General features: G+C 38.6%; 1 protein-coding gene across 8 annotated transcripts in view; it reads left to right on the top strand.

Moving 5' to 3' along the window:
• PHACTR4 (phosphatase and actin regulator 4) overlaps positions 1–24,726 on the top strand; it is a 101,583-nt gene that overhangs the window by 34,443 nt on the left and 42,414 nt on the right. Inside the window, exon 1 of one of the 8 annotated variants that reach the window (XM_047870051.1) lies at positions 22,863–23,170. The exons of the other annotated variants lie outside the window; for them this stretch is intronic. Coding sequence (XP_047726007.1) covers positions 23,125–23,170 — 46 coding nt within the window. The 5' untranslated portion in view covers positions 22,863–23,124. Of the gene's footprint in view, positions 1–22,862; positions 23,171–24,726 lie in introns of those variants that run through there. 8 annotated transcript variants of the gene reach the window in all.

The following is a 24,726-nucleotide window of genomic DNA, read 5'->3' as shown; positions in this document are numbered from 1 at the left end:
TTGAATGCTTGACCAAGTGAGCCGCCCACGTGCCCCTGTATTACTTTTATTTTTCAAAACATAAACAAGGATTTTATCTGCATTGTAGTTTTAAGGACATTTTTGTTTCTTCTTTATATTTCTCAGTGTTAAAGTGTATAAGACTAATTTTTTAAATATTTATTTATTTATTTACTTATTTATTTAGAAGGAGCCTGCACATGCACACAAGCGGGGAAGGGATAGAAAGAGAGGGAGAGAGAGAATCCCAAGCGGACTGTGCACTGATAGTGCAGAGCTTGACTCTGGGCTCGATCTCACAAATCGTGAGATCATGATCTGAACCAAAACCATAAGTCGGATGCTTAACTGACTGAGCCACCCAGGCACCCCTATAAAAGTAATTTCTTAAAGGAGGTAAAAGATAGTAGAAAGGTTTTGTTAATGGGGATTAAATACTATAATGGTCATTTTACATGCACAGTTTAACTGTTGTGCCTAAAATAACCATGTTAACAATGTGGCCTTTTAAAATACAAGACATTTTATTCTTCTCATGAACTAGATTCAGCCTATCCTATCAAACTCCAGCACCATTGACTTGGTCCTCATCCATTCATTTGTTCAGTAAATACTGAGCAAAATCAGCAAGGCAGCATGTCCTAACAATTAAGCCCTTGGCTTTGGAATCAGACAAACTTGAGTTCAGATCCCAGTTCTGCCATTTCTTGGCTATGTCCTTTGGCAATACAGTTACCCTTTGATCTTTAATTTATCTGTAAAATAAGAATATGGATTTTGCCTTTTCCACAAAGTTGCTATAAGAATTAAATGAATTAGGAGCACCTGGGTGGCTCAGTCGGTTAAGTGTCTGACTTTGGCTCAGGTCATGATCTCACAGTTCCTGGGTTTGAGCTCCACATCGGGCTCTGTGCTGACAGTACAGAGCCATCTTGGGCTTCTCTCTCCCTCTCAAGATAATTAAATATACTTAAAAAACTAAAATTATTAGGGGCGCCTGGGTGGCTCAGTAGGTTAAACGTCCGACTTCGGCTCAGGTCATGATCTCGAAGTCTTTGAGTTCGAGCCCCGCATCGGGCTCTGTGCTGACGGCTCAGAGCCTGGAGCCTGTTTCGGATTCTGTGTCTCCCTCTCTCTCTGACCCTCCCCCATTCATGCTCTGTCTCTCTCTGTCTCAAAAATAAATAAATGTTTAAAAAAAAAACACTAAAATTATTAAATGAAATAATGCTTGTAATGTTTGTAACATGATGCCAAACACATAGTAAATCTATAATAGCTGTAATATCTAAGCCACTAAGGGTATAAACGTGAATAAGACATGATCCCTGTTTTTTTTTTTTTGTTTTTAAAGTAATCTCTACTCCCAATGTGGGGTTCAAACTCACGACCCAGTATCAAGAGTCACATGCTCTTCCAGCTGAGCCAACCAAGCACCCCTGGTCCCTGTTCTTATGGAGCTTTCAGTCTGGGTTAAGCAGTTACAAGGTGCTGTTTAGGATTCCCCTCCCCCCCTCCCCCCCCCCCCCCCGACTTCTTTCTTTAACTTATGTCTGGTTAATTGAGATATAATTTACATACAATAAAATTTACCCTTTTTAGGTATATATTCCTGTGTTTTTGAAAAACATGTAGGTTGGTATAACCACTATCACAATCAGTATTTCTTTCGCCGCAGAACTTCCTTGTGCACCTTTTTAAAAAGGTTTATTTATTTTTGAGAGAGTGTATGCGTGGGGGAGGGGCAGAGAGAGCAAGAGAGAAACCCAAGCAGCCTCTGTGCTGTCCACACAGACTCCAATGCGGGGTTCGAACCCAGGAACCATGAGATCATGACCTGAGCCAGCAGTTGGCCGCTTAACTGTGCCAACCAGCTGCCCCTCCCTGCTTACCTTTTTAAATAATCTCAATCTCGTCCCTCCACTCTTAGCCCCTGGCAACCACTTAGATCTGAGTTCTGTCCCTTTTTCCATAATGTTATATAAACAGAATTGTATGACACATAGCCTTTTCTGTTTTTTTCCACTTAGCATAATGCTGTTGAGATTCATACATGCTATGAAGTATATCAGTAGTTCATTCCTTTCATACCTTTTCCGGAGTGTCATATATTTGGATTCATTGCCTTTTAAGATTTACTTTTTTCACTTAGTGATAGGCATTTAAGGTTCCTCCATGTCTTTTCATAGCCTGATAGCTCCTTTCTTTTTAGCGCTGAATACTATTCCATAATTTGAACCTACCACGGTTTATCCATTCATCTACTGAAGGGCCTCTTGGTTGCTTCCAAGTTATGGCAGTTATGAATAAAGCTGCTATAAACGTGTGTGCAGTTCCTGTGTGGACATACATTTTCAGTCATTTAGGTAGATGCCAAGGAGTACAGTTTTTGGAATGTACGGTAAAAGTATGTTTAGTTTTATAAGAAACTGCCAGATTGTGTTCCAAAGTGGCTGTCCTAGTTTGCATTCCCATCAGCAGTGAATGAGCCTTCCTGTTGCCCCACGTCCTCACCATCCTTCAGTGTTGTCCATGTTTGGGATTTTGGTAATTCTAATAGTGGTTTCTCATTATGGCTTTAATATGCAGTTCCCTCATGACCAACTGAGTAACTTGTCATGTGTTTATGTGCCATCCATATCTTTGGTGAATTATCTATTAAGATTTCTCCCTCTTTTTAAAAATTGACTTATTAATGAGTTGGAAGAATTCTTTACATGGTTCACATGCAAGTTCTGTACGATATATGTGTGATACATGTGTTTTCTCCCAGCCTGTGGCTTATCTGATTAGCAAGTTTTTAATTTGATGAAATCCAGTTTTTTTCTTTTATGGTTAATGCTCTTTGTCTTCTAAGAAATCTTTGCTTAACCCAGTGTCGCAGAGATTTCTCTGTTTTTTCTTCCAGATGGCTTACAGTTCTAGGTTTTCCATTTAGGCCAGTGACTCTTTTTGAATTAATTTTTGGATGTGGTGCAAAGCTGAAAATGTTCTCTGTTGTCTGCTAAATTACTTTAGCACTTTTGTTGAATACCTGATAACTTGAGCAATTTTCTAGAAAAATATAATTTACCAAAGTGATTCAAGATATAAAAATCCCAAGGGCGCCTGGGTGGCACAGTCGGTTAAGCGTCCGACTTCAGCCAGGTCACGATCTCGCGGTCCGTGAGTTTGAGCCCCGCGTCAGGCTCTGGGCTGATGGCTCAGAGCCTGGAGCCTGTTTCCGATTCTGTGTCTCCCTCTCTCTCTGCCCCTCCCCCGTTCATGCTCTGTCTCTCTCTGTCCGAAAAATAAATAAACGTTGGAAAAAAAAAAATTTAAAGATACAAAAATCCCATATAGACTAATAGTCATGTAAGTAATGTTAAAATGTGTCTAAGCTCAGTGGGTTTAATGGTAATTTCATTCATAGTGTGAAGAAACAATTATAATGCTCTATCAACCACAGGAGAACAGAAAAAAAGATAGAAAAATACACCCATCTATTATAAAGTTAACAAGATCTTGATAACTGGATACTTGATAACTAAAAGCTGACAAAGATAGTACAAAAATAAAAGTGGCATTTCTCTCATCTCAGTGTATATAGTTATAGAGATTTTATATAAAGTACTTGCAGATTAAATCCAACAAATGATTATTGCATTTTTTTTCTGATTACAAAAACCACACATATTTCTTCCAGAAAAACTAGAAAATACAAAGTGACATAAAGAAAAACTTTTATGCCCAGTGATAACTACTGATTTATTGATACCATTCTGATGTATCTGCTTCCATGATCTTTTCCAGAGCAATTAACTGTATCATTATACATTTTTAGCAAACTGACTTAGAACTGCTTTTTTCCCCATTTGATATGTCACATCTCTCAGTATATTAAAGGAATATGATCAAGAGGATTTCTTTTAGGATCTAAAGATATTGAGGAATCTATAAATAATAACATATTAGTACATCAGAAAACAGGAGGAAAATGATATGCTCATTTCTGGAGATGACAAAAATTTTTTATTTTATTTTTTTAATTTTTATTTTTTTAAAGGATTTTTTTTTTAAGTTTATTTATTTTGGTGGGGGAGAGAGAGTGAGTGTGAGTGGGAGAGGCAGAGAGAGAGGGAGAGAATCTCAAGCAGGCTCCGCATGGTCAGTGTCAAGCCCGACTTGGGGCTCCAACCCATGATCTGAGCCAAAATCAGGAATTGGACGCTTAACTGACTGAGCCACCCAGGTGTTCTGATGACAAATTTTTTTTTTTTATAAAATTCAACTATTCCAGCTAAAAACTTATATTAAGAATCTGATGGTTTATTTTTAAATGAAAAGCACCTACACAGTCCTACTAAATTGATTTAAAAATTGGTAACATTAAGACACATTTTATAAAAGTTAGATACAATTTCTTTTGCCTACCTCTGCCGCTCAGTGACAACCCACAGCATGAATGTTGTATATATCCTTTTAGTTCTTTTTTTTTTCTATTGCAGTATGTTTACATACAGCTTAAACATTATAAAGAATGACTCTCTGGGGCGCCTGGTTGGCTCAGTTGGTTAAGCTCTGACGTCTGCTCACGTCATGCAGAGCTCCTTCAGATCTTCTGTCTCCCTCTCTCTCTGCCCTACCCCTGCTTGTGCTCTCTCCCTCTCTCTTTCTCAAAAATAAATAAATATTTAAAAAAAAAAATGGCTCTCTGAAAGCCACCCTTACCAGTGAGATATTGAAGAAATGTCCACTAGAATAAGAACAAGACAGGAATGCCCACTGTTACCTTATTTAACATTATTTTGGGAGTTCTTAGTGTAATAAGGCAAACACTAATCAGAAGTTCCAATAATGAAAAAGTTAATTATATATTTGTTGGCCAATATTATTTCCTCTTCATAAAAATACTCCCAAGAGAATCAACTGAAAAAGAGTTCAGTAAAATGGCTGACTAAATGCAAAATAATTGTTCAAAAATGAATCGTTTTAAATGTACATATAATAAATTATCCCAAAAGACTAAAGGAATTAAAAGCCCTTTACATGCACAACCCAAATTATGAGATACCTAGGAATGATTGTAACAAGAAGTCCATAAGCTCTATGATACAACTGGAAATTTGCTATAGAGGAGGGAATAGAGGCATTGTGTCAAGCAGTGGGAAAATTAGCGCCATGTATTACTAAATTTACTGTATAGATTTAATGCAGTTCTAATAATTGAAGTTAATTTATTTTTAAATTTTTTAATGTTTTTTTTATTTTATTTTTGAGAGAAACAGAGCATGAACTGGGGAATGGCACAGAGAGAGGGAGACACAGAATCTGAAGTAGGCTCCAGGCCCTGAGCTGGTAGCACAGAGCCCGACCTAGGGCTCAAACCCACGAACCGCGAGATCATGACCTGAGCTGAAGTTGGATGCTTAACCAACTGAGCCACCCAGGTGCCCCAATTGAAGTTAATTTAATTTATATTTGCTTTTGGTATTTGACAAAGTGTATAAAATATAAGTTAGAAAAAAAAGTTAAGTAATTAACTGCTCCTTTTTTGCTGATTTATGACGCTATTGCAGCAAGCTAAGGTTTGTAAGATCTCAAGTATATTTTTGGACTGTGCATTCTGTTCTATTGAACCACCTGTCAGTTTTTACACCAGTTGTACATTGTTTGTTATTATTATCTTTTCTTAAGCAGGCTTCATGGCCCAGCGCAGAGCCCAGCACGGGGCTTGAGCTCATGACCCTGAGATCAAGACCTGCGCTGAGATCAAAAGTTGGACACTTAACCTTAAGACTGAGCCACCCATGCACCTCCTTATTATTATTATAGTCTTATATTTTAAGGTCTAAAACAATACCCTTCATTATTCTACTTTTTCAAACTTTTCTTGGTTATTTACCTAGAGAAATAACTTTGATAAAGAACAATGCACACAGCACAGTGTTTATGGCATATTCCCATTTAAAAGTGTATAATTTTTATTAAACAAAAAAGTCTTTAAAGTTTTTGAAATTTTTATGTTTTTCTATTAAGTGATAAGTAAATATCTTTAATTTAAAAAATGTTTCCTCACCTTTGTTTCAAATTCACATTATGGTCAATGGGATTTAAAAGTTGATAATGAGACTAGTATAAACATTTTCCATTAGGCAGGAAACCATTAATTTCAAAACAACATCAGTGGTTATCTTCTTGTGCCTGTTCAGAGTTCTGTCATGTTAAAAATGACCTTTTGTGGAGCGCCTGGCTGGCTCAGTCATTAAAGCATGTGACTCTTAATCTTGGTCGTGAGTTTGAGCCTCACATTGGAGGCAGAGTTTACTTTAAAGAAATGACCTTTCATGGTAGAGCTTTGCCTTGACTCAAAAGACACCGTTTTTACAAGATTGTTATTTGAAACATCAGTGGAGTCCAGAATACGTGTGCGCATGCACACACATACACACCCATAATGGAAGGTTTCATTAAAAGAAGGTGATAGCAGTATAATAATGGATTATTTGTGAAATGGTGCTGATGGTCTTCAGTTCCTAATTGAAGATTGTATTGGTTTTTCCTCATCAAATCAGTGTTTTTCTGTTGGTAGCCAGAATGACATTAGGTCAAACTGTAGTCTGTAGCTACAGCTTTCCTTTTTTTCCACTGCATAAAAAGATTAAATAATACAAAAAAAAAAAACAATAATAATAACTGCATTTGTCTTGACTATTTAAATATTTTTAAATTTATTTGGTGATTCTTTATCTTCTGTTTTTCTTCTTTGATCTCCCCCAGATAATTTAAATGCTATAAAACAGGTGGGTCTGGCTGCTTTATTTTGTCCATTTTGCCCCAGAGGTCAGTCTTTCCCCTTTTCAGCTTAGAGCTCAATAATCAAAGGGCTTGAATAGCAAGAACCCTTAAGAATCATGTCTTAACTAATGAAAGAAAGAAGTGGCACTCAGGTGGAGCTTTGCCAGTACTAAAGGTGTGTGCTTGTTTAGTTCTGGTTTTAATCTCATAGTACATCCAAGGCCAATGGCTTAACGTTGGTTACAATGAAGTTCAGGTAGTTTTGCTTGATAATTTATTTTCATACTCACTGTATACTCACTCCAACCAAAAGGTGAAAAGGTGGATGAATGGATGATTGGCTGGCAGACTGATTCATTAATTCATTCAATAAATTTTGTTGGTACACTGCCCTAGTTGCCATGAAGGGAAAAAAATAAGATACAGTTTTAGCTCTCAAAGAGGAGATTAAGAACTGTCAATGTGAGGCAGAGTGAATAAATGTTTTTATACATATGAAAAGAGTTGCATTATTGGAATTTCATGCCATGTTATTGAGCATGACTTGTACGTATGGAAATTATTAAAACCAAATTTGCTTGTATAGATATATATTTCCTTTCTTTGCATTCTTTGAACAACTTAGTGGTGATTTCTTTAAGGAGAGTTTTTTTTTATTGTATTTGTCTTGTATCAAGAGAATTTGGAGAACATGGGGAAATAGTAAAATCTAGGGGCTTCCTAATTACCTAATAACCTTAAAGATACAGACACACAGTATATGATGATGAAACATACTGTTTTATATGGCTAATAATGCCCCCGGTGTGGGTTAAAGGTGCTTCTCATGAAACACTGGGGCTGGGGTATTTTTGTTACAGGTTTAGTTTGAGGAGTGGTAGAAATGTCTCTGACCCAAATAGCCAACCTCTCTTGATTTTAGACCTTTCATTTATTTTCTAAGAATTTCCTTTATTTTTTTTAACTTAAAAAAAAATTTTTTTTTTTTAACGTTTATTTATTTTTGAGACAGAGAGAGACAGAGCATGAACAGGGGAGGGGCAGAGAGAGAGGGAGACACAGAATCTGAAACAGGCTCCAGGCTCTGAGCTGTCATCACAGAGCCCGACACGGGGCTCGAACTCACGGACCGTGAGATCATGACCTGAGCCGAAGTTGGATGCTTAACCGACTGAGCCACCCAGGCGCCCCTAAGAATTTCCTTTAAAGATTGGTTTTATGATAGGAAGCATCATTCTTGGTGATGGTCATACTGGAAATATCAGGGATGGCCTAAGAGAACAACTATTTTTTTAATTTTAACATTGTCATTTTGGACAATTTGTATAACTGCTCTGTGCCTGAATTTTACTTTTGTTACAGTAATACCTCCAACAGTGTTTCTAAGGTTAAAAATAAGTTGTGTGAATTCAATTTATGTTTAGGTATACAGTATGTTAGTAGGAGTAGAGATTCACGTCCAGAGTACTTAGATATGAGCCCCAATTTTGCCATTTGTCGGCTTTGAACTCACTGGACAAGTTTACCCCTGTGTGACTCATCTGTTAAGTAGGATAATAAATGGAATCCTTTTGATGTCCTTGTTGTGAGAATTAGATTAATTAACACATGTAGAACACTTAGAATAGTCCCTGGAGTTATAATATAGGCTCAGTTAGTGTTAGCTTATTCATAGAAAACGAGGGGAAAGAATGCATGGGAAATTGAACTTAGTTTATTCTTTCTAAGATTTAGCTCTTTTTCATCAGCTCTTTTGTTAAAGATGTTCATATGTAACAAAATCGATATTTAGTATTATTTTATCTCTTGTGTTCTGATTTTTCTGGTAGAAACATTATCATTTAATGAAATGATTGGGAAACAAGAATGAAGGGGAGAAAAGAAATCACCTTTAAGTGATTAAAAACTGGTGGTGCTATTTTAATCCTCGTAACCATTTCTCCTAGAAACTAGAAGAAAAGCAGAGCTGGGGTTTTTTTCAATCACTTTTTTTATAAATCTAAAACCAACTGTAATTCAAAGATTGTGTTGCTGTAAGCATAGATGGCAGTGAATTTGTAATAACATTTAATCTGTAGCTTTCAAGATAATCTCAATTATGCCTGTCTTTTTCTTTCCTTTTTGTCATGAAATTGTTAAGTGACTTATTCTAAGTTCATTACCTACCAGCCTGGCACTTTCCCCAACTTAAATACTTCATAACCTGAAAAGGATACTTGCAGTCTAAACTAGTGAAAGATCCTGTTCTCCCTTTGCCTGTCTCCCTTGTTTTCAAATATTTATTGAATGCCTACTATGTGCTGAGCAGTATGTTACTTGCTGAGGATACATGTAGGAGAGACAAGTAAGTAAATAGATAATTAGAACAAAAGTGATGTGTACCCCTGTATGTAGAGGTAGACTCAGGGTGACTTGGGAGCACAGAAGAGGTATACCTGATTCAGTCTTAAGTGTCAAAAGGTAGATGTTCAAAGGCGGCTTCAAGGAGGAAGTGACACATAAACGAATTTGAAGGAGCAGGACTTAGCCAGATGAGGGGATGTGGGGAGGGAGACGACTTTCCAGGAAGCTAGAACAGCAGATGCCTCAGTAGATAGACCCGGGAGAGCATGTCATAGTTTAGGAACTCCACGAGGTGCAGCAGGACTGAAGACAAGTAAGTACGGGAGAGGAGGTAGAGAAGAGGCTCGTTAGAAAGGTGGGCTTAGATCAGGGCTTGAAAGACTTTTTTTGTGAGCCGTAAAGAACACTGTTAAATTTGTGCTGTTGTAAACATCACTGCGGCCCCACTGTTGAGGATAGATTAGAGAGGAATCAAACTGGAAGCAGGAAGCAGTAAACTATTACTGCCCCAGGCACACAGAGGAGGATGTCAAAACTGAAAGCTGTACTCCACAGACTATGTCAGACTGGGGAGATTTGTAAAATTGTTTAAAGATACAGAAGACTTTTTGCCCTAAGTGAATGAATCTCAGAAGAGTTCTTTCAGCCCTTTATCTTTTTTATTTTCCTTTACTACAACTCAGCACAACAAACTGGTTGTCAGCTCCTCCCTGGATTTTAGGTCAGGTGGTATCCTGAAGGCCCTTGGTGCATAGGCCCGGCAACCAGATGAGTGTTAGTACAGTGTTTAACAGCTAACTGGATGCTGTGTAATTTCGGGCTTTTTCAGTAAAAGAAATTATTTTTAGGCTGAAAACACAGTAATCAAATTTGCATCTTGAAAGATTTTATTTGGTGATAACATTTTTACAGCCTCATCAGTACTAATAAAGATTATCTTTTCCGAAAAGTTAGACTAGAATTAGGCTAGTTGCTTTAGTATAGACAGGTGAGCAAAATCACACAATTGTCCGTATTTTTTCTGACGTCACCAGATTGTTGTCCTAAAGTGTTAATGTATTTCACTGTTCCTTTTTTTTTTTTTTTTTTCCCTAATGACAGACGGTGAGCAGGGGAGAGGGGCAGAGGGTAAGAGAGAGGATCTTAAGTGGACCCCATGTTCACGGAGCCCAATGCAGGGCTCAATCCATGACCCTGGAATCATGACCTGAGCCAAAATCACCAGTCGGATGCTTAACCGACTGATCCACCCAGGTACCCCTTTTTATTTTGAAGATTATATTTTTAAGTAATCTCCACACCCAACACGGGGCTTGAACTCACAACCCCAAGACCAAGAGCTGCATGCTCTACTGAGTCAGCCAGGTGCCCCATGTTGCTTTTTTTTTTTTTATTTTATTTTTTATTTTTTAAAATTTGTATCCAAATTAGTTAGCATATAGTGCAACAATGATTTCAGGAGTAGATTCCTTAGTGCCCTTACCCATTTAGCCCATCCCCCCTCCCACAACCCCTCCAGTAACCCTCAGTTTGTTCTCCATATTTATGAGTCTCTTCTGTTTTGATCCCCTCCCTGTTTTTATATTCTTTTTGTTTCCCTTCCCTTATGTTCATCTGTTTTGTCTCTTAAAGTCCTCATATGAGTCAAGTCATGATTTTTGTCTTTCTCTGACTAATTTCACTTAGCATAACACCCTCCAGTTCCATCCATGTAGTCGCAAATGGCAAGATTTCATTCTTTTTGATTTCTGAGTATATATACACACACACAATAGAGTATTATAATATATATATATATACACATACACCACATTTTCTTTATCCATTCATCCATCGATGGACATTTGGGCTCTTTTCATACTTTGGCTATTGTTGATAGTGCTGCTATAAACACCTGTATCCCGTGGATAAGTGCCTAGTACTGCAAATGCTGGTTCGTAGGGTAGTTCTATTTTTAGGTTTTTGAGGAACCTCCATACTGTTTTCCAGAGTGGCTGCACCAGCTTGCATTCCCACCATGTTACTTTTTTTAAAACAAGATTTAGAAGGACAGTTTGGTATAATCCAGAACATAATGTTTCTTTGAATTTGAATTTAGAAATTATATGCATAGCTTTTTTTTTTTTTTTGCCCCTGTGCTTCATCTCCCAGAATTTGTGATTGTGCAAGATTGAGGGTTTTGAGAGAAGAGAATGCTACAAAAGAGGTGGATACTTCATACATGGAAATCAAAGAATAAAGTTCATTTGAGTTAATAATAGCTGGAGTAAGTTTTATAGAAACACCACTGATATAATCATCCTTGGTTCCTATTACAGGAATTACTGTTGACTCATGGGGTAACCAGGTGTTCATTACTCAGAATTTTTATTTAGTAGACGATGAACCCTTTATTCTCCTACACATTTTAAAAAAGAATGTTTAAGGAGATTCCTTGTTAGACATTTTTGAATAACTTTTACAAACATTGTAGCTATTATCCGACATTGATTGTATTCTTACTGAATATGTGGCTCAGAATATTCCTTGGTAATGTTTAGATTTCTTTCTCACTTAAAGGATTGAGGGCCAGATGAGTTAGAGTTATGAAAGAGAAGGAAGGAAGGAAGGAGAGAACTGGCAGTGGCTAATAGTCATCTCTGAGTCATCAGCAGTGAATGCCACTTTACTGGGGAACATTTAACTCGTTTCAAAACCCTGGGATGGGCAGCCCTTTGATTTCTGACTGGTTAGTTTCTACACATCATTGATACCTTGTGGTTTCTTAATAGAGGCCACTAGGGACTTAGTTTTTGTGAATATCATGTTTTATAAAGTACTTTTTTTCTTTAAAACTCCTCAGTCACTTTCACTGTAACTCATAAAATCTACCTTCAGCGCATGAAAAAGTACTGTTTGGAGAAATAGAAATAATAAATGGATGGCCAATAAGATAGAGGTTGTTAATTTTCTTTAAAAATTTTTTTTAATTTTCTTTATTTCTGAGAGGCAGAGAAAGACAGAGCGCGGGTGGGGGAGGGGCAGAGAGAGAGGGAGACATAGAATCTGAAGCAGGCTCCCCGGCTCTGAGCTGTCAGCACAGAGCCCGATGAGGGGCCCAAACTCAGGAACCGTGAGATCATGACCTGAGCCGAAGTCAGTCGCTCAACCGGCTGAGCCACCCAGGTGACCCGAGGTTGTTAATTTTCAATTGATAACAAATGGATATAATTCTTAGTAAAACTTTAAAATAAAGCCATTCTTGGGATGCCTGGATGGCTCAGTCAGTTAAGCATCCAACTCTTGATTTTGGTTCAGGTCATGATCTCACAGTTCATGGCATTGAGCCCTGCGTTGGGCTCTGTGCCAACAGCAGGAAACCTGCTTGGCATTCTCTCTCTCTCTCTCTCTCTCTCTCTCTCTGCCCCTCTCCTGCTTGTATGTGTGCTCTCTCTCAAAATAAATAAATATTAAAAAAAAATTTTAAATCATTCCCCTTCCTTAGACTTTGAATTAGTATTAATAGTCAAAGACTTTAACTAGAAAAAGAAGTAGTAATTCAGTTACTAAAGGAAGAGTGTTACGGGCACCTGGGTGGCTCAGTCGGTTGAGTGTCTGACTTTGGCTCACGTCATGATCTCACGGTTTGTGGGTTCGAGCCCTGAGTCAGGCTCTGTGCTGACAGCTCAGAGCTTGGAGCCTGCTTCAGATTGTATCTCCCTCTCTCTCTGCTCCTCCCCCACTCATGCTTTGTCTCTCTTGCTTTCTCAAAAATAAAATAAACATAAAAAAAAAAAGAGTGTTAATAGCTTAGTAGTTAGTGCTGTATAAAAAGAAACTTTTTTTTTTTTTCTTAAACTTGTCAGGGTTCCCTCATAGTATAGTGCCTTTAGTAGGTTAGTGCCTTGGAAGGTAGACACCACACACTGAAAGGTACAGTTAGTGCTGTTTTGTTATTACTAAAAGACTTTAGTGGACTTGAAAAAGGCTTCAGGTGCATTATGTCCAATAGAACTTCCTGCAGTGATGGAAATGTTCTATATCTGCACCATCCATCGTGGTAGCCATGTGTGGCTATTGGGCATCTGAAATTTGGCCAGTACAAATGAAAAACTGAATTGCAAATTGTATATAATATAAACAGATTGAATATAAATTCAAATAATCATATGCAGCTGGTGACGATAGTATTGGACAGTCCATCTGTAGGTATTTGAGAACTGAATAGCATATTTGATAACTGTTAGTTCAGCGACCAATCATTAAAATATACTCCAGAGTAAGCAGTATTCATTTGTAGTACCTTTGAAAGTGTCGCCTTTTATTTTGCTTCTCTTAGAACTGATGGAACTATAGTATAGGCATACCTCAGAGATACTGTGGGTTCAGTTCCAGACCACTGCAGTAAGGCAGATTTTGCAATAAAGCAAGCCAAATGAATGTTTGCCAGTGCATGTAAAAGTTGTGTTTATACTATATTGCAGTTTACTAAGTGCACAGTAGCATTATGTTTTAAAAAATCCATGTACACACCTTATTTTAAAAATACTTAAAATACAAATACGAGTAAAACCTTGCATTGTAACAGAGTAACGTGTTCTCTGAGTGTTCCACCAGATGAACAAACATTTCTAATAAATTTTAACTTGATAAACAAGCAGTGTCTTGCAATACGAGTAGTACGTGGTGCCAGATGTCCCATGATCACCATTTAGCCCATGGTTCTTCTCTCTTTCTCCCTCTCTGTGTGTCTCTCTCTTCCTCGCTATGGGATTGTGGGTGATCGTCTCCCATGCTCGGATGCTCTGTCTCAGGCCGCAGTGTTTGGCAGAAATCAGTGATTTTTCAGAACGTTGGAAGGTGCCCACACTGCCACTAGTACACTTTTTTGTCACTTCAAAGCACCTATAGACAGACCTTTGCTTTTTCATACAAGAGTAAGCTTAGGAATGCTTTGCTTCATTCTAGGTCAGGCTGCCTGCAGATATAGACCCTTTCCTCTGCTGCCTTATTGCCAGTTACATTAAATACAGTAGATGACAAGTTTATTAATACTGTACTGTAATCAACATCCGTTAGTGATAATGAAAGTGGTCCTACACCATAATCCTCCTCTCTCTTCTCTCTCTCACACCAGCCATGAAGGCTTTCAAAGGTAAGTGTAGGTTAACTTGTTTATTTTTCTTTATATTTTGTATTTTCTTTATTATTTTCTATTATGTTACAATATTGTGATCATTTTTATATGAATATTTTTGGGTTGTGGAACAAATCATCCGAGTTTCCATTATTTATTATGGAGAAATTCACTTTGATATACAGGTGCTTTGGATTATAAGCATGTTGCCAGAATGAACTATGCTCACAAACTAAGGTTTTACTGTACTTTATTTCTGGAGCACCTGGGTGGCTCAGTCAGAAGAGCATGTGATTCTTGATCTCAGGGTCATGAGGCCAAGCTCCACGCTGAATGTAGAGCTTACTTAAGAAAAATACTTGATTACTAAAAAAACACTAACCATCATCTGAGCTTTCAGTGAGTTGTAATCTTTTTGCTGATAAGAGGGTCTGGCCTTGATGTGGATGGCTGCTGACTGATCAGGGTGGTGGGTGCTGAAGGCTGGGGCAAGTTCTTAATATAAGACAATGATGTTTGCCACATCGGTTGACTTTTCCTTTCAGCATCATAACATGTGATGCTGTTTGATAACATATTTTACCCACAGCAGAACTCCTTTCAAAATTAGAGTCAATCTGGGGCTCCTGAGTGGCCCAGTCAGTTTAAGTGTCCAACTTCGGCTCAGGTCATGATCTCACAGTTCATGAATTCGAGCCCTTCATTGGGCTCTCTTCTGTCAGGGCAGAGCCTGCTTTGGATCCTCTGTCTCCTTCTCCCTCTGTCTGTCTGCCTGTCCATCTCTCTCTCTCAAAAATAAATAAGCCTTAAAAAATAATTCAAGTTGGGGCGCCTGGGTGGTTCAGTCAGTTGAGCGTCTGACCTCGGCTCAGGTCATGATCTCACAGCTTGTGGGTTTGAGCCCCACATTGGGCTCTGTGCTGACAGCTCAGAGCCTGGAGCCTGCTTCGGATTCTGTGTCCCTCTCGCTCTGCCCCTCACCCGCTCATGCTCTGTCTCTCTCTCTCTCTCTCTCTTAAGAATAAATAAAACATTAAAATATAATAATAATAATAATAATAATAATAATAATAATAATAATTCAAGTCAATCCTCTCATACCTTGCTGCTTTATCAACTAAGTTTATTTGATATTTTAAATGCCTTGTTGTCATTTCAACATTCTTCGCAGCATCTTCACCAGGAGGAGATTCCATCTCAAGAAACCACTCTCCTTGCTCATCCATAAGAAGCAACTCCTCATCTGTTCAAGTTGTATCATGGGATCACAGCCATTCACTCCCATCTTCAGGCTCCACTTCTCGTTCTAGTTCTCTTGCTGTCTCTACCCCATCTGCAGGTACTTCTTCCATTGAAGTCTTGAACACCCCCCCCACACACACACAGTCATCCATGTGGGAATCAACTTCTTCCAAACACCCATAAATGTTGATATTTTGACCTCTCCTCGTGAATCACAAGTGTTCTTAATGGCATGCAGTTTGGTGGATCATTTACTTTCCTGAAGATTTTCAATTTACTTTGCCCAGATCCATCAGAGGAATTGCTATCTATGACAGCTACAGCTGTGCAAAATTAATTCCTTAAATAATAAGACTTGAAGGTCAAAACCACCCCTTGAGGGGTGCCTGGATGGCTCAGTCAATTAAGTGTCTGACTCTTGATTTCAATCTCACAGTTCATGAGTTTGAGCCCTGCATCAGGCTCTGTATCACCAGTGCAGATTCTCAAGAGACTCTTGGGATTCTCTCTCTCTGCCCCTCCCCTGCTCTCTCTTGCTCTCTCTCAAAATAATAAATAAACTTACAAAAAATTACTACTTGATCCATGGAATGGCTATTGTGTTAGCAGGCGTGAAAACAAAATTAATCTCACTGTACATCTCCATCTGAGCTCTTGGGTGACCAGGTGCATTGTCACTGAGCAGTAGGAATCTTTCTTTCTGGGCAGTAGGTCTCAAGAGTGGCTTAAAAAATTTAGTAAACCATGTTATAAACCGATGTGCTGTCATCTGTTCCATTTGTAGAGTACAGGCAGAGTAGATTTAGCATAGTCCTTAAAGGCCCTAGGATTTTTGGTATGGTCAGTGAGCATTGGCTTCTACTTAAAGTCACCATCTCTATTAGCCCTTGACAGGAGAGTCAGCCTGTCCTTTGAAGTTTTGAAGCCAGCATTGATTTTTTCCTCTCTAACTATGAAATTCCTAGATGGAATCTTGTATTTTAAAGCTGTTTTCATCTACATTGAAAACCTGTTGTTTAGTGTAGGCACCTTCATAAATTATCTTGACTAGATCTTCTGGAGAACTTGTTGCAGCCCCCACATTGCCATGTGCTGTTTCATCTTGTATTTTTTTGGAGATAGCGTCTTTCCTTAAACCTCACGAACTGAACTCTCTTAGCTTCAGACTTTTCTTCTGCAGTTTCCTCCCCTCTCTCAGCCTTCACACAATTAAAGAGAGTTAGGGCCTTGCTCTGGATTAGGTTTGGCTTAAGGGAGTGTTGGGGCTAGTTTGATCTTCTCTCTCGACTACTCAAACTTTCTCCATATGTGCAATAAGGCTATTTCACTTTCTTATCATTCATGTGTTCACTGGAGTAGCACTTTTAATTTCTTTCAAGAACTTTTCCTTTGCATTCACAGCTTGGCTAACTGGACCAAGAGGCCTATCTTCTGGCCATCTTGGCTTTCCACATGCCTTCATCACTAAACTTAATAATTTCTAGCTTTTGATTTAAAGCTGTGACTGTTCCTTTCACTTGAACACTTAGAGGCCATTGTAGAGTTATTAATGGACCTCATCTCCATATTGTTCTGTGTCAGGGACTAGCTAAGCTTGAGGAGAGGGAGAGAGATAGAGGAATAGCTAGTCAGTGGAGCAGTCAGAACACACACATCTATCGATTAAGTTCACAATCTCATGTGGGCCTGGTTCATGGTTCCCCAAAACATTTACAATAGTAAAATCAAAGATCACCGATCACAGATCACTATAACAAATATTATAATAGTGAAAAGTTTGAAATATTGCAAGAATTACTGAAATGTGACAAAGAGACACAAAGTGAGCAAATGCTATTGGAAAACTAGTGACAGTAGACTTGCTTGACACAGGGTTGTCTCAGACCTTCAATTTGTTAAAAATGCAGTATCTGTGAAGCACAATAATATGAAGTATGTCTAAGTGAGGAAGATGACAGAGAAAGTTAATTGAGGCATTTCTTTACTTCAAGTCTTTATATGTTATCTTCCCAATGAGGCCCTTCTCACACAATTTGTAATTTAGCACTCTCTCTCTCAGCCCACCCTGCTTCCCTTTCCTGAATAATTTTTCTCTACGGTACTTATCACCATCTAACGTACTAGAAAGAAGGCATGAGGTTTTTCCGCACTGTATTCACTACCATGTCCCCAACACCTGGGACAATACCTGATACTTTAGAGGTGCTCAGGAAATAATTGTGGTATGAATATATAAGGCTTGTGGTTTCCCAATAATAATAATCCAATTCATTAAGTGGGTATTTTGCAATATATGGCAAGCACTGAGCTAGATTCATTATATAAAGTACACTATGGCCACTGCTCTTTTCCATAATAAAACACTTTTTGGAGGCATTATTTGAAACAGAACATTGAATTGGTTAAGTCGTTGGTTTGATTCTGCTATAGAATTTCAGAACCAAAAGGGAGCTTGGCAATAATTTGATTCAGCCACCTGATGTCACATAGTTGCCTGAAGTTCCATCAGTGTCATTGATAACCTCTTCTCACCTCCCTCTTTCCCTTGTCCTCACAACCTGTGAATCTTTTGGCTCGGCTGTTTTTCCCACCCTTTCTCATCTCCATTCAGCTAACTCTCGTTTCCAGCTGGGCCTACCTTTCCCACTGCCTCTACTGCATTCTAAGTGACTCTGTAAATCCTTAACCCAGCCCTGGAAAAACCCTTCCATCTTTCTTACCTGAAACTTTCCTGTTTAATATCATTTCTTACAACTCTCTCCTCGGTTCTAGAAGCATGTCCTGATCCTGTGGGCATCCTTAAGAACTTACTGTCTTCAAAATGGGCAAAAGACATGAACAGACACTTTTCCAAAGAAGACATCCAGATGGCTAACAGACACATGAAAAAATGCTCATCACTCATCATCAGGGAAGAACAAATTAAAACCACAATGAGATACAACCTCACACCAGTCAGAATGGCTAAAATGAACAACTCAGGCAAAACCAGATATTGGCAAGGATGTGGAGAAAGAGGATCTCTTTTGCACTGCTGGTGGAATGCAAACTGGTGCAGCCACTCTGGAAAACACTATGGAGATTCCTCAAAAAGTTAAAAATAGAACTACCCTATGACCCAGGAATTGTACTACTAGGCATTTATCCAGGCGATAGAGGTGTGCTGTTTCAAAGGGACACATGCACCCCCGTGTTTCTAGATGCACTATCAACAATAGCCAAAGTATGGAAAGAGCCCAGATGTTCATTGACAGATGAATGGATAAAGAAGATGTGGTGTGTGTGTGTGTGTGTGCATGCGCGCACGTGTGTGTACACACACACACACACACATATACATACATACATACATACAATGGAGTATTACTTGGCCATCAAAAAGAATGAAATCTTGCCATTTGCAGCTACGTGGATGGAACTTAGGGGGTATTATGCTAAGTGAAATTAGCCAGTCAGAGAAAGACAAATATCATATGACTTCACTCATATGTGGAATTTAAGATACAAAACAGGTGAACATAAGGGAAGGGAAGCAAAAATAATGTGAAACAAGGAGGAGGACAAAACATAAGAGACTCTTAAATAGAACAGACTGAGGGTTGCTGGAGGGGGTGTGGTTGGGGGGATGGGCTAAATGGGGAAGGGGTATTAAGACACTTGTTGGGATGAGCACTGGGTGTTGTACATAGGGTATGAATCACTGAAATCTACTACTGAAATCATTATTGCACTATATGCTAACTAACTTGGATGTAAGTTAAAAAATAAATAAAATTTTAAAAAAAGAACTTATTGTCTTCAAAACACAAACTTGAAGAAAAAGCAAAAAGGCAGAATGTGTGTAACACCAGTTTTTTAGCCTGAGGTCTTTCATTCCATGGAGCTGAAAGCAGTCCGGCGGTGTAACTTCAGTTTTTTCCTCCCATTAACATAGGCCAGCATATTGCAGGCTTGTAAACATGCATGACTTCATGCCTGCCATACATATAGCCTCAGTGACAGAAAAGCATTATCAGAACATCCCCAGTTTTTCCTAAAGAACAGTGGTGTTTAAATTTAAACGTTGGGGGGGGGGGGTCATTTATATAAAGAATCTAGGTGGGGCTAAAGGGTGCCAGATATTTTAAGCAACTTCAACCATCATGCTCTTTAAAAATTCTCTTAATCCTCACAACTCTGTGAGTAATTCTCTCCATTTTGCAGGTGTGGAAACTGAGGCTCATGTAAGTTAAAAGTAATTTGTTCAGAGTTGCCTAATCAGTAAACGGGAAAGCTGAAATTTTATGTAGGGCCTCTGTTCCAGGCCTCCAGGGCCTCTGCTCTCTTCCACTGGCAAACCGTGTTGCCTTCTGGAAGTTGGGGTAGCAGGGAACAAGAATTACAGTATTTGATGTAGCATAGGAAGCAGGTATGTTTGCTTTTGCATCTAACAAACCAGCCACAGAAAGAAACCAATGCCAAGGCACCTGAATGGTTCATTCAGTTGAGCGTCTGACTCTTGATTTCGGCTCAGGTCATGATCTCACGGTTCATAAGCTCCAGCTGCACGTCGGGCTCTGCTCCATGAGCATGGAAAGCCTGCTTGGGATTCTTTCTCTCTCCCTCCCTCTCTCTCTGCCTTTCCCACCCCCCCACTTGTGCACTCTCTTCTCTCTCTTTCTCAAAGTACATAAATAAACTTTAAATTTGCCAGGTGGTAAACAGCAGCTATACCAGGATCCATAAATCTATCTGTTGTACTCTGGTATGGTCCTATCAACATAAACTAAATTCTCCAGTACTGTTTCTGGGCTGTGAGTGTGTGTGATGTGCCTGGTTTAAACTTATTCACAGTAATCGTTTTGCCTGGGCTGTTCCATCTGCTTGCTGTTTTTGTGTACCAAACCTGATTGTGTTCAGACTTCCTCCTTGGCCTGCTTCTTCCAATATGCTCCCTGGATTCATGATACAGAAATGTCATCCTCTTCCGTTTCTGACTAACCTCTTTGTAATGACTTTTTTTTGCCATGTACCATTGTCTGGCTACTCCTGACTTGGCTTTTCCTTTCTGGACTTGTTTTCTTTTACTATAGCAACTGTGATAATTATTGCTTGCATTTATTGAGAGTTTTCTGTGTGCCGGGCACATTGCAGAGGGCTCTATTTATGTTCGTGTCATTTAATCCTCACAACTGCCTCGTACTGCTAAGTATGGTTATGCTCATTTTACAGAATGGAAAATCGAGACACAGAGAGGTAAAAGAACTTGCCTAGTGTTAACACCTAGTGATAGATCTGGAATTAAAATTTCAGTTGCCTCCAAAGCACATCCTCTTTTTTATATATAAAATAAAATAATTTTGTTTTAATATTTATTTTTGAGAGAGAGAGACAGAGCATGAGCAGGGGAGGGGCAGAGAGAGAGACACACGCAGAATCCAAAGAAGTAAGAACTGTCACCACGGTACGTGACGTGGGGCTGGGACTCACGGACTGTGAGATCATGACCTGAGCCGAAGTCAGACGCTCAACCGACTGAGCCACCCAGGCACTCCCAAAGCTCATCCTCTTAAACATATGCTGTGTTACATCCATGATGAAGAAGATGATGGTGATGATGATGGTTACTACAATATGTTGAGCACCTACTGGGTGCTGGGCAGCAGGTGCCACCTTTTGCCTCCCATTTTACAGTGTGGAAACAGCTGTTACACATGCTCTGCTTTTAGGCTAATGAGTGCCAGAGTTTGAAGGTATTGGATATTCTTGCATTAGAGCATTCTTTCAGTATGTTTTTCCTTTTACTCTCTTTCCTATTTTATTTTATTTTATTTTTAAACGTTTATTTATTTTTGAGACAGAGAGAGAGAGAGCATGAACAGGGGAGGGCCAGAGAAAGAGGGAGACACAGAATCTGAAACAGGCTCCAGGCTCTGAGCTGTCAGCACAGAGCCCGACGCGGAGCTCGAACCCATGGACCGTGAGATCATGACCTGAGCCGAAGTCGGACGCTTAACCGACTGAGCCACCCAGGCGCCCCTCTCTTTCCTATTTTAATGGTCAACGTAATAATGTTTTTCTGACTGCTACCAGTATTAACAATTAAAATGTTGCCTGAGGTTTTCTACACTTTTTTTTCTTACCATTGCTTTGGCTTTATCATTTTCTTATTTGTTATCTTTGCTATTTTTTTTTTCCGTATCAAAAGCAGATAAAGGGGATAAAATAACGGGGGGAAAGGAGAAGGTACTAAGGAAAGGTAAAAGGAAATTCCAGATACTAGAAATTCTTCTGTGAGCTTGGTTTGGAATACTAAGATTTAAACTAAAAGCTTTGGGGTTTTGTTGTTGTTTGTTTTGTTTTTCGCAGCCGTCATTTATTGAAGGAATATTAGGGCTTTGGCACTTACAAACTTGGTGACATAAGTCACAGTATTTGACCTTACTAACCTTAGTTTCCTAATCTGATAATAGGTTAAATAATATGCTCTTCACAATGCATGGTTAGTTGTGGCAGTGATTAAATCCAGTAACCAATGTCAACCTCCATAATGTAGTGCTCAGAAGTGTTAGTTTACCATTTTTACCTTCAGGTGTTAATGAAATAATCCAGCGTATGTGGCTAAACACTGCAGTTTGTGTTAGATATGGCTTTTTGCATTTACCAAATTAAGTGTTAGCATACACAGGTATGTCTGTGGATAAAAATTCATCAAGCTGTATCCTTAATATTTAAGTACTTCGACTATATGTAAGTTAGTTATATCATTAAAAAAGAAAAATCAGTATGCAAGTTGCACCTTCAGTTGGGACATGTGGTTAGCTGATATTTTCATGTATTATATGCAGCACAACATGTGGGGTCATTACCTATCATTTTGTAATCCCCAAGGTCATTTAGTGGTTATTGAGCTTGAGCAGGAAGAGAAATACTGTCAAACATTTATTTCAAATTTATTATTTTAGTAAGCAAAATTTTCAGAACTATTTATTTTTAGGGAAGGTATATTCAGTCCTAAACTATTACTCCTAATGTTGTTAATTCCCCCTGTGTATAGATCTCATCCTGCTTTGGATCTGCCACTTATAGGTAGGAAATACTACAGTTTTAGAGCAAGCCGTGAAATGTGAGAACAGTCGGTACTTTTGAGGCAAGCCTGTCTTGAAGACATATCTTTGAGTCTACCTCCTTTCCCATCAGTGTGTAATGCACAACCCTGACGTTTTGTGCATGATTACGTCTACAAGTTCTACTCTGGAGTAGGCTCCCAATCTTCTATAGCTGTGAATCTGGAGAGTTATAAAAAAGCTCAACGGCAGGAGAAGTAGGTGTGGCCTTTCGGGGCGGGCCACACAGCAGCCCGAATGTAGTTGGCAGTCTCCTCCCCTTCCTGCACTTGAGCTCTTCACAGTGTGCGCTCTGGAATGACAGGCATTCCTGTGTGAAGAGAGCCAGCGTGAAGACATATTTGTAAGAACCACAAGTGCCCAGGCTGGGATACAGGGAACAGAAACTCCAGCAAATGAACTCACCTCATGCTTTTTCCCGACGTTTGGCAGTGACACTGAGAGAGGAGTGCATGTCTCTTCTTTATGTGGATTTATCTTTTTAAGTTTTCTTTGGTCCGGGACAGTTTGTTGTCGTGAGACACATCAGACAATTTAATCATGGGGCAAGCTGACGTCTCCAGACCGGTAAATCCAGATGCAGTTGGTGAGTAATAGAAGGCAAAGAAATTTTGACAGAGGCAAGGCAGATGAAGATGTGAAATTGAATATTTTATAGGGAGTTGACCAGGAGGATTTTGTTGTTTATAACTTTAGGATGTGTACAACTTTGTGAAGAATGAATGAAACGTTGTAAGTTGTTTTTCATTCAGTTATATTAATTTGCCACTCATAGTTTTGTTTTACTTGAGCCCTTCAGAGTTTTTTTTATATAATAGTGTAGGGAAACTATCTATTAATTTCTTGCCCTTGCAGAAGATAAATGCTACAGGAACTCATATTTAGAATTCAATGTTTTACTAGCGTGTTGCAGGACTTGGTGTGTATATGGTATAGAGGTAGCACAGCTGATTTCTATAAATAGGACTTTTCTCAAGAATTGACATAATTTCTTAGACTCAGTTATATATACATCCTCCAGATAAGTCTCAGGCTTTTCCCATTGTGCTGGTGTTTCCATTTCTCATAAGGCAGTTCTTTGATATAAACATTTCTCAAGTCAGTGCTTTATATTTGAAGTGTTTTTGTCTTAGAGATAGCTAGAGAGCAAGCTGGTAATTACAAGTGTAGCTTAGAGTTTCAAGGCTTGTAAGTGAAGTGGAAGTCCATTGTCACTGAAGACTCATTTTCCCAACCGTGTGGAGTTTTGTATAAGATGAAGATGGAAAGGTGGGAATAAATAGTTTTAAGTGGGTATTTGTTAAAGGGTTGAAAATGTAAGCAAAGTGGGGGAAAGCCTATGAATCATTTCTTGATATTACACTCTTAAAAAAATGATTTATACCTTCTCTTTGATTTAGGAGGTAGCAGAAAACATGTTCAGTCCTAGGCTGCTCTTTTTTCAGAAATGAAAAATGTTGATGACTTTAAAGAAAACATTTAAAGTGTGGGAACACAGGTAGCATTCCCAAATATCTCGTGATTTAATATTATTTAGTTTCTAAAAGTGTGTTTCCCCCCTGAGATCTTGCCAGATGAAGTTCCTACAAAGTATTTTTCATGTTTTACTGAAACTGAAGCACATGGATCACAAAGTGAATCACAGAGCAACAGATTTTTAGGACCAAAGTCAGGACTTAATTCACTTCACCTTGATCATGAGCAATTTTTAAAACTTTCTTTTATTTTTAGTGAAATTTTTCATAAATAGAAAAAAGCATAGACAAAAATACACAGAAATATAAAGGATCCTTTGGGCCACTGCCCAGCTTAAGAAATGAAATTAAAAACAGAGATATCCCGCTCCACCCCTCTCTCTATGCCCATGCCCGCATTCCCTTGTGATGACATTTTGTTTCTTTGGTCCCAGAGGTAACCACTCTCCTGAAATTGATAAATTCACTTTTGGGTCACTAACTTCTCCTGTAGTTCTTCATTAATAAGGACAAGGATCTAAACAATGCTAGGCATTTATCTATGAGATGGAAATGAATGGTATTTGAAAACCAAGAAATAGGCAAAGAGATATAAATTACTGATAGGACATAACTTACTTAGGAAGAATGCCCATCTAACATCTATATACAAAAATATTTCATCTAA

This window comes from Prionailurus viverrinus, chromosome C1, assembly GCF_022837055.1.
Source record: "Prionailurus viverrinus isolate Anna chromosome C1, UM_Priviv_1.0, whole genome shotgun sequence".
NCBI lineage: Eukaryota > Metazoa > Chordata > Mammalia > Carnivora > Felidae > Prionailurus > Prionailurus viverrinus.
The sequence above is the reverse complement of the archived record's forward strand: the minus strand, read 5'-3'. Positions and strand labels throughout refer to the sequence as shown.